At 43.6% G+C, this 11227-nt stretch overlaps 1 protein-coding gene across 6 annotated transcripts in view; it reads right to left on the bottom strand.

The window, feature by feature from the left end:
- Positions 1–2842: 2842 nt before the first annotated feature.
- FYB2 (FYN binding protein 2) overlaps positions 2843–11227 on the bottom strand; it is a 438738-nt gene continuing 430353 nt past the window's right edge. For all 6 annotated transcript variants that reach the window (XM_085602511.1, XM_085602512.1, XM_085602507.1 and 3 more), the window contains exon 16: positions 2843–2980. In XM_085602511.1, the coding sequence (XP_085458637.1) occupies positions 2974–2980 (7 nt within the window). In that variant the 3' untranslated portion in view covers positions 2843–2973. The remainder of the gene's footprint in view (positions 2981–11227) is intronic.

The raw sequence follows: 11227 nt of genomic DNA, 5'->3' as shown, positions 1-11227 counted from the left end.
GCCCTTATCATGTTATTAAAATTACAAGTATAGAAACAAGACAATCAGTACGTTTCAAAAGTTATATTTTAGACAACCATGCAAGTTTTATTAACATTTATGTAATATACAACGAAAAAGTAGATTTCTTAAAATCTTTATACACAAAAAAAACTATTTGACAAAATATTTTAGTGTTTTAACATTACAACTGAGTGGACTAAACATGGGCCATCCAAACACAAGTTTACAGAACTAGATGATTCAATAACATTACAAATATAAAGTGCTTATGATGAACACATCTTTACCAGTTGCACCAAACCATAGGCATTCAAACATTGTACAAATCTCTACTGATGCACCACAAAATATTTAAAATTGTAGGTTGTGGCAAATAAATCTACGCATTCCAAACATATTTTGCAAAGCATTCATTGTTATAATATAATTGGCATGAATATTGGTGGGCTTTTCACAAGAATTTAATCAAATTATGTTAACTGGCTTCACCTGTATTTAGAACCTTCAGAAACAGCTTGAAATATGCAAGATCATTTCAAGAAAATGTTAATAAAAAAGTAATTGAATTAACTTGATGATTAAGAACATGGTTTAGCTAGCTTGAGTATTTGTATTGTTCTACAATACACCTCTATCTATTAATGAATACAAGAAATGCCATGCACTCTAAATCCCTATCAAATAGTGATTCAAATAATTGATCTTCCTAATATAATTAGGAGTAAATTACAAGATAATCTCCATTTCCACATTTTAGCAACGACTATTTAATATTGTAGTAACAGGTTATTTTTGGCATTGATTTTTATCAGCCTTAACATATGATTTTTTTACTTTTGATACACTTACAGCCATTTTTTTCAACCACTAAAAGAACACAAACATCCTTATAAACAAAAAAAGTGTTGTCAATTTCACTAGTAGTTTAACTTAAGCCAATTAATAATGCAGGCAAATACTAATTTCTTTTGGTTTCTCCAGACATCCAAGCCTATGTCCTTTTAGTTATTTTTTTCCACAAGGTTATCATTCTTTACAACACACGTTTGAAATTCACTAGTTCCAGATTGGTGCTGGATTAAACAGCTTCGGACAGGAAAGTTGTGACGGTCGATCAAAGCTTTACACACAATTAACAATTTTTCATTACTTTAAAGTGTCCTATAGTAAACATCTGGACCCTGCCAGTTACATTACTGAAATAGGGACAAATTAACAAAGCCATTTAGAAGTGCAAATTACACTGTCTACCAGCATCGAAATGTTGTCACAAAGAGTGCAGAACTTAAAAATTCCAATGAAATGATGTCTAGCAACACTACAAAAAAAAGAGAACATTGGGTGCAGATAAGACCGGATTTAAAAATGCCATTGCCTATGTAGATGCAGAAATAAGGGTTTGTGTTAGCCCTTTAATGCTCTTACTTCCAATAGTTCGGATAAACACAAAACTCTTCCTTACAAAGTTCCTCTTTCTGACAATGCTCTGTTCATCCATTAATCACAGTGTATTTTTTTTCTTAATACCACACTTGCCCTCTTGGTTAGCTAGTGTGCTCTGCAGTAATGTTTTGCGGAATCTCTTTATTCGGCAAATATGGAAGAAAGAGGAGCCCATCTGTTTTTTGAGCATGTGGGTTGAGAGGTTATATTAAACTTTGTCATAATTTGCAAGCATGTGCAAGTTTTAGATCCTGCACACATTGTGAGAGATATACACCTTTGCACCTGCTCTTCACTCACTTGTAAACCCAACTATTCATAGACTGTTTGCGTGACTCCAGCTCATGGTTTCAGTATTAGCAAAGCCAAACAAACCTGCAGGAGTTTGAGATTCCTTTGGCTTGGAAATGGCCATGTAGTCTGGCACTAACTAGACATCCCAAGATTATCTGCACTCTGTTTAACATTTTAAAAAGTCATTTAACACTACATTCCTCAAACTTGGGAACATGTGTGCAACATTAGTTCTAACTATGATGGAATGTCACCATATCAGTTCTTACAGGCAATCTGTTCAGTGTTGGTTTAATGACAGATTTGACAGGACAAGCAGCCTGCAAAGAGCTTACTAAAATAGCGCTTTCCTTAGCAGTAGCGCTCCAGGGCATTCGAGGCGTTTACCTTCCTGGTTCTGTACGGGAGCAGATGAAGCAAGCATGTTTTAAGTATAAATAAAATCGCCAACAGGAACAAAGTGTGGTGTCAGATGACGTTTTAACAATGGACAAAGCGCTGGGAGTGATTCAAACTCGAGCCATCAGGCCCTGAGAAAAATGCTGCTCTTCTTGACATTAGAAAAGCAAATTGTTGTTACATTTGGAATTGCAGTGCATAATTGACCACCCGTGCTCAATTATTAATAGATAGGCTATCTGCGCCCTTCATTTAAATAGATCTGCATAGTGTTTAAAACAAAATAGTCTATAGAGACCTACTTGGCTGCAATCTGTTATGCAGACCTTGGGGAAATATGTGTATGGACTTTATCTTTATTTTTTGGGGGGATGGTTTGGGGTTTTCTAGCCTCGCTAAAGATGGCTTCAACCAGGCAATAGATCGGGGCAATAGCGATGTTTTCATAGAGATGATGAGCAGACAAGGAGGTTTGCACAGTGCACATCATAAAAACAGATACATTTAAGTCAATATCCATATGATGCCAAAATAATAGACATGCGGCAGCCCGTAGACCTCACAGGAAAAACATGATAAATATATATTAAGTGTCATGGAGTGCATCAAAGTAGCTTGCATATTGCCCCTTTTTGTAAAAAAAACCAAGAAAAAAAACAATGTTATTATGGAATCAAGAAGTTTAAAGATACTGCTATCTTTTCTTTCAATGCAAACTCCCATTTTCATGTTTCCATTCACATCCATTGTTGTTTAAAAACATTTGAGAGTATAAACCACCTTTTTGAGTCTCACTGTCGTAGAGTCTTGTACGATGTCTTCATAAACAGAGTTTTAACTTCTGGCAAAAAAAGAGCAAAAGTTAAAAGTTTGCCACATACTTTGTTTAAACTCTTGCCAACTACACAATATTCAAGAGCTATGTACTTGGTCAACTCGCCATTGTCTAATGCTATACCCATAGACCAAAAGTCATCCTGCAATACCATATGTAATTCTTTTCCATACAGTACCCCCCCCCCCCGCAACTCTGTTTTTCAGTAACACTGAACATTCAGACCGACACATAGCAAACACAAGTAGCATAATGGTGATCAGCCAACTAAAAACTACCTCAAACTTACTGATCTCACCACCCAACAGTAATGCAGCCACACATGTCAAATGCAGGCATTAAAATATTAATAAACTCTGACAAATATCCTATTAAACCTTTCTCGAAAGCTATCACTGACAAAGCACTGAAACGCCTACTATGGATCAACAAAAATCAACATAAAAGTATTGCTAGTTCACACCAGTATCCAAATTGATTAGCCCGTAGTCCCACCATGCATTATAATAAGTGCAGATCAGTCATTGCATTAAACTTCATTAAGAGAAAATATGGCAGCCCACTAAATGTGTACACCTTTTCGACTTGATAAAAACGTTCAAACCTTTAAGTCTATTTTAGAACTTACCTGCAAAATATTGCATGGAAACTTTGAGCCTTTGAAAACCACCTAGTGTCTTTTTGCATCATCTCCTGTCTCTATCAAACTCAATCAGTTCGGATGAGAGACGGGCGTACTTAACCAGCAGGACTTGGACTTCTGCCTAGCTGGAGAAGGAAAACCACCCCATATCTCTCACCCTCCTTCCCCACAAAGACTTGAGATCCTAGATAGAATTCCTTTCAATTTTGAGCACACTCCTCAGCCTTCATAACGTCATTGTTATGTATTATGAGTCACAGAGCCATGCTTCATTTTTTTAAGCTTTTCAGTGGCGGCTGGTGACTTTTGAAAGTGGTTGGGGTGTAAAGGTTCGGGATTAGTGCCCTGTGGTAAACAAGCATAGCGAGTGAGCCTATCGTAAGTGGGGTTCAGGGGGATTCTCCCTCTGGGAACAAATGGTGCATTTTCATGCAAATTTGAGTAATCCAGTAACTGACATACGTTTTAAACCAGGCAGAACATTTGGCTTTGACAATGGTGATTGTTAGCGGCGTTAGATCTGGCCCTCTGACCTCTCTGTATAGATTGTGACAATGATTGGTTATCCATGATTGGCATATTTGATTTACTGGTAAGCCCGTAGTAAAGTGCACTGAGTGTGCCACCCACACAAGTAGCCCTGTAATTGTGTCTTAGACCTACCACTGTAGTGTCTATGTGCACAGTTGTAGACTGCAATGATGCCCAGGCAAGTGCACCTACTTGCCTGGCCCAAACTTTCCCTTTCCTTAAATGTAAGGCACCCCAAAGGTAGGTCCTAGGTACCCCCAAGGGCAGGGTGCAGCGTATGTGAAAGGTAGAGCATGTACTGGTGTGTGTGACAAGTCCTGATAGTGAAAGGCTGCCACTTTCGTTTTTCAATATTGAAAGGCTATCTGTCCCATCGGCTTACATGGGAGTTGCTTTGTAACATCTTACAAGATTAATGTTCCATAGGGACAAGAGAGAGAAATAGAGTTAAGGCTCTCTGAACTCAGAATTTATTAATGCACCTTTTGGTAAAGGTGGTTTTAAATTCTGAGTTTGACTATGCCACTTTTAGAAAGTGGATATGTTCTTGCTTTACCATCCTGTGTGCCTCCGACTGTGTGTATTCAGCGTCTGGTGTTAGAGTGACAGGAGCTAGGGATGTGCATTCACTCTAAACCGTCACTTTGTGGGGCGGGGGTTGAAGAGTGCCCTGATTTGCCTGGGTGACTCATCGCTGGGCTGAATAGACCTGGTCTGCACTTAGTGACCGAGTGGTGGCAAGAGTTTCACTTGCACCTGAAATGGCTGTGTCTCATTTTCACAATGCTGTATGCCCCCTGTGGTCATGCTGCACCAGGGAGGACATGACTGATTTAGACTGGGTTCAGGGACCCTTACCACAAAGAGAACACTGAGAATATGGGGTATTAGTATCAGACCTAAATCCCCAGGACTTTAGATTACTTCAAGGAACAAGAGTACCCTACCAAAAAGAGCAGAAGGACCCTGTAAAGAGCACTGCCTTGTGAGGGGTGGGTTGGCCTGCTATGGCTGCTTCTGTGTGTGGTAGAGAAAAGGACTAACACTTTTTGTCCTGCTGTGGTATCCTGTTTGTGGAGAATCTCCAAGGACTTGTGTGTGCTTACCTCTTGTTGGAAGTGTTAGGGATACAAAATACTAAAGGAGAAAGATCATATAATATCTTAAAAGAATAACCTGTCTGGGAGAAGAGCTGGAGAAGCTTTGTGAGGAGTGCTGCCACTAACTTGTATGGGGTTGGAGGGCCTGCAGTGGTTGCTCCTGCCCGGAGCAGAGAATGAACTGGCCTGTCAGTATATCCTTCTTTTTCCCTAAAGAAGTAAAGGCATGTTGAGAGCTCCATTTGGGACCCAAGGGTATGAAGAGTGTGCCACCTTTGCCAAAAGGAGCACTCCAAACGAGAGCGTGGTGAGCGCTTTATTTACTGGAAATTCATAGGCTTTATTGCATGGATACCCTGCCTGTATTTTCATCACTAGGGAGTCTCTCTTGCACTTTCTCGACAGTACTTGCCCGTGGGCATGAGTTCTGGGCTGAGCACCCACCCTCTTTGTAATGAGCCCGAGAGGTTTGCTGAGCTCGAGGGTGACTGCTTGTCAGCAGAGCGAACCCCACAGAAGCATTAGGTGTTGCCTGCCACCAGTCCCGGAGCACCCAGGAAAGGAATTACCACAGGTGGTGGCCCAGTCCCAAGCGATACGCCGTGCTGAGTGCCTCAGCAGCACTGCAGTGGAAACCGACTGCCAGGTAGAGCAGGGACACTACCCTGTGGGAGAGATAGTGCAAGCCTCGCAGCTGGATCGGTGTGCTGCAACCCAGCGGAAGGGAGAACCCTAATGCCTCCTGCCTCAGGTAGCCAGTGAGGCTGCCTTGCAAGTTCCTGATTGGTCTCCACCAGGGACCGAGTCCATTCCCTCCCCTCAGCTTGAATCCACTCATCGCTGCACCGCACGAGCAGCTGCAATACTACCTACTGTGAGGGCATTTCTTGAAATTGACAGCATTAGCGGTAGTAGGGACACAGGCGTTCCTGTGGCCTACATTCAGGGCCTCGGCTAGGCTAAGCGATTGATGTGCCTGAGCTATGCATTTCAGTGTCTGCATAGCTCTTACATCCAGATGCCTATGTTACTAGTTGCTTTACTAAGATAGAGTAACAACTCTCCTTTTAGGACCTGCATGATAGGCACATGGAAGAGGTTTTATGACGTATGCTTTATTGATAACTTAACTGCTGCGTTCCATGCCTTGGAATACTAATGTATGTAATTTTGATGCCTTAAATAGTCAGGACAGCGAGTATCCTAATGTGATGGCGGAAGATGCGCAGTAATATTGTTTTCATGATGTCAATTTGTTTGCCTTATGGCACTCCCTATGTTATGACAATTGCCTAGTTGGCAAAGTGAGAAGTGATTTATGTGATTGTGGTCTAATGTGGTTTATGTATAATGTATGTTATGTTATGATATACAGGATTTTATAGCGCGCTCAATTACTCAAGAGTATCCTGGCGCGAGCAGTTATCAGAGAACCTGAGAGAGCGAGATGTTTGGATCAGCTAATTAAAGAGAATGGTTTTGAGTCGTTTCTTGAAGGGACCGAGCTCCTGAATACTCCGAATTTCTAAAGGGAGAGAATTCCAGGCCAGCGCAGTTTTGACAGAAATAGACTGACCTCCCAACCGGGACCTACGAAAGCGGGGGATGGCCATCAAATTTTGGGTGGCAGATTGTAAAGCTCTATTAGGGACATGAAAGCAGAACCGTTTCCTTATGTATACAGGGCCCAAACCATGCAGGGCTCTGTGAGCCACCGTAAGAGCTTTAAATTGCACTCTTTGGGCCACTGGAAGCCAGTGCAGGTCACGCAAAAGCTTTCTCACATTAGATCTTCTAGAGATGTTAAATAGAAGTCTAACAGTGGCATTTTGAATTGTTTGTAATTTACTCAGCAAATAGCCGGGAATGCCACAGTAAAGGGCGTTGGCGTAGTCCAAGCGGGGGAGAATGAGTGCCCGAGCGACCGTTTCCTTCGCTTGGCTGGGAAGAAGAGGAAAAAAAAATTCTGAGAGATTTAAGTATGCCAGTGAGTTTCTTAACTTGCACCGCAACGCGGAAATAGTCCCTAAACCATATTCCAAGGTTCTTAGCAGGCGCACCCACTGACTTCGGACAAGGGAAGTCGTTCGGCCACATATTTTCATGGAAGGCAGGTGGAAAAGAGCCATATAGCAGCACCTCTGACTTATCCTCATTGCACTTCAGTTGGGCACGTGCCAACCATTGAAACACAGAGGAAAGGCAATTCTGCGCTCGAGAAGTCGACAGGTCACCACCGTTCCAAGTAGATAGGAGCTGGGTATCATCGGCGTAAGCAATTATTTTTGCCCCCAGCTCCTCTGCCAGTTAGATAAGAGGTGTCAAATTGATGTTAAAGAGTAATGGGCTCAAGGTAGAACCTTGAGGGACTCCCGTAGCCACTTTCCTAACAGTTGAGGAGAAAGGAGGTGACCAGACCTGCTGGAAGGGTTCTTCCAAAAAAATTTCAGCCAGTCCAAGGCAGAGCCTGCGATGCCGATGTTAGCCAGGCGAGTGAGTAGAAGATGGTGGGGTACCGTATCGAAGGCAGCAGAGAGATCCAGTAAAACCAGAGCCGCCCTGCCGCCTAATTCCTGGCACTCCCCGATTGATTTAGCCATTTCCACTAGAGCAGTCTCAGTGCTGTAACATTTCCTGAATCCGGATTGAGCCGGATGGAGGGCACCGGAGTTTTCAACAAAAGTGTCCAGCTGACGGAAGACTACTTTTTCGCAGACCTTGGACAGGGCTGGAAGAAGAGAGATGGGACGATAACTAGCCGCTAATAGCGGATCCAGTGAACGCTTCTTTAGGAGTGACAGTAGTTTGGCCTGCTTCCAGTGCAGAGGAACCTGCGCCGTGCACACAGATTAATGATTGATGTCACTTCCTGATAAATTACCTCAGCTACACCAGCCAGTACTCTGGCAGGACATGGGTCAGAAGGGGAGCCTGACTTAAGAGTATTAAGAATGGCCAGTATATCTGAGCCAGTAGCAGGAGAAAAGGCAGAACATGAGGGCGACCCAGACAGCGGGGGGGAATGAGGCAGATGGTGGGATACCTCAGATCCCTGAAGGTTCTTCATCACGCTATCTTGGATGGCTTGTATTTTCCCAATGAAAAAGAGGAGAGCTCCTCACACCATTGAAATGAAGTGGGGGAGGCTGATAGTTCGGCGCAAGGTGTCAGAAAGCTTCTTACAGTGGAGAAGATCTCTCTACCATTATTTTTTGCTTTGGCAATACGTTCAGCATAAAAGCTACTCTTAGCCAGTTTGATGGCTGAGTAATATGTAATAGATGTTTTGGGCTTTCCGCAGAGCAGATTTCGCTGATGGATAATACTCCAAATGCCAAAGGCGGTCCAGTTCTTTGCAGCCTAATTTGAGCTCTCTTAATGCACCGGAATACCAAGGGCAAGAGGGAGAAAGGTGTGACTGCTTTTTACAATTAGGGTGAGAGACAGAGCTGACACCCTGCTTGATCCAGGTGGCAAAGTCGTTGACCGCCAAATCCAAGTCGCTAGAAAGCACCGGGCGAGAGAATGAGAGAGCCGTGTAGAGGGCGGGAATTTCAATTTTTGGGGGAGGTTTACAAAAAGTAAAGGCACTGGGGGGCATCGATGATCCCAGTGGCCAAGAAAAATGGACCAAGAAATGGTCAGACCAAGAGACCTGGATAGGATTCTCAATAGATAGTCCAAAGTTGGAGCACACCAGGTCAATCGTATGGCCGCCAGAGTGAGAAGGCATTTTCAGCCACTGGGTTAAATGCGCCAGATCGAGCAAATCATTCAGTTCGTTAGAGCCTGAGACCCGGGACAGTCCAAATGAATGTTAAAATCACCCAGCAAGAGAAAGTGTTTGAAACGGAGAGCAAGAGGCACAATGATGTCGTCCAAACTCTTCAAAAAGGCGCTCGAAGGGCCGGGGGGACGATACACCAATGTGCCGCCTAGTGTAACGTGCGGAGACAAGACAACGGAGAAATCGAGACCCTCCCCGTCAACCAGCCCAGCTGTCACCTCACTGGTGAAAACCCAGGTGTCTCTTAGCACTACGGCAACCCCTCCCCCTCTGCCAGTCAAACAGTCGGCTCTGACAATGTTATATCCCATAGGAATAAGCTTCCTCAATGACTGGTGCACAAGAGTCATTGAGCCAGGATTCGGTGACAAACAGATCCAGGATGTGGTCAGAAAGGAGTTCATATATGTCTGGGGCATGCTTGACTAAGGAGCGGGCATTAATAAGCACAGCCCGCAACTGGGGGGGATCTAGCAGAATGAGAGTGAGGAACAGGGGTTGGAAAATTATCTTGCAAGCAAAACTGGCAGAGAGGACATTTCCTCCCTATGCTATGTATGCCGGTTGATTCACTGTCACCACAACAGATAGACGTCTTTAATGCTAGAAGTTCCGAATGAGTATATGATTGGCTTTTAATCTGATCTCCTAGCCTCATGGCGCTGGACGCTCCCGAGGCATGGACGAGCGCAGACAGGCTTCCCTTAGGCGCGCCCGCTGCACGCGTCCGCTGCGCGTTCGCGCCAGCGTTCAAATTTATAGAGGCAGGCAACAAGGAATCAGGTGAAGGAGCCTAGGGGACTAGACCGTCAACCCAGCCTCACCCAAAATGGCGGCGCGAGAACACAAAACGCAGAGAAACGAGGAACTGGCTTCCTCTTAGTATGGATAGGCGGAGGAACCTCACCAGAACAGGTATTATGAGCAGCAACTATTAAAAAATACTATGTCACAATTTATTAAATCAAATTAAAAGAATCTAGGTGCGCAGAGTAAATAAGTGAATGGGTTAAAAAAACACAGAGGTTACATCAATGACATCGATAGCAGCGCGCTGGACAGGTCAGCAGATCCAAAAGCAAAAACTCCCGGCTCAAGCCTCAGGAGCAATAACGCTCAAAGGATATTGTTATATAATCTTGTGTGGTGTCTCTTTTGTGGTGCACCTAGTGTGCTCCTGGTGTGTGTGTGTACTGCGTGTGTGTACTGTGCATGCGTGTGTTGTGCAAACGCTGTACAGGCTGCCTCTGGGATAAGCCGGACTGCTCTGCCAAGCTACCAAGGGTGTCTGAAGGGGTTATCTTGGGTGTATAACTCCATTAACCTGACTAGAGTGGTGGGTTCTGCCTGGCTTAGGTGCATAACCTAGCCAACCAGAACCCCCATTTGTAACAAGTGGTTTAAGATAAAAGAGTAACGATGATTTTATTGTAATTAATATTGAAAATGTTCCAATACTGAAATTGTGAATTAAAAATGACTGATGCCTTTCCAAGAGGTAGTGGTCTTCAGAGTGTCTCAATCATGCCGGTTATGCTCATTCTGCGTTAAACACATGCCCCCTTTTCTCTCCACATCTGGTCCATATGCATATCTTATCTCCAGCAGCCTCCTTTCACTCTCAACCCACAAACACACAATGAACCGACTCACCTGTAAGCACGCATTTTCATTTACTTTGCCTTCTCAATATTTTGGCAACTGTGAACCTCTTTCACACACAATTGCACAGAATCACAATTACAACTGGAATAAGTGACCACTGCTCTGTTCAGCAGAGAGGCCAAGGATTGGATGACCAAGTATTCCAACAACTTTTTGACCCACGCACTGAGAAAGTCGCACTTCCTTCAAACTTTGCTCCAGAGCTCTCATTAGTGGCACTTCAAGTGATCTACGCATCTGATAAAAACATACATATCGCCATCGCTCTTTCCCCCCATGTTTTTTTTTTTACCAATCAGAAGGTAATACAAAATTAAGCAGTAAATTCTGTTGTGCCCTACTGTAACATTTGGCAGCGAAGGGCCGTGCTCTACGCCACAGCTCCATTGTGCAAACTGCAAAGACTCGTCTCACAACAAATCGGGCCTGATTAATATGTTTATTATCACTGAGGAAGAGCGTCTGAAAGGCCGCTGCGCTCATCGCCTTGCTGTCGATGTGCGTCAGAAGCAGGCTGTCCTGCACAG

Source organism: Triturus cristatus, chromosome 4_2, assembly GCF_964204655.1.
Source record: "Triturus cristatus chromosome 4_2, aTriCri1.1, whole genome shotgun sequence".
NCBI lineage: Eukaryota > Metazoa > Chordata > Amphibia > Caudata > Salamandridae > Triturus > Triturus cristatus.
The sequence above is the reverse complement of the archived record's forward strand: the minus strand, read 5'-3'. Positions and strand labels throughout refer to the sequence as shown.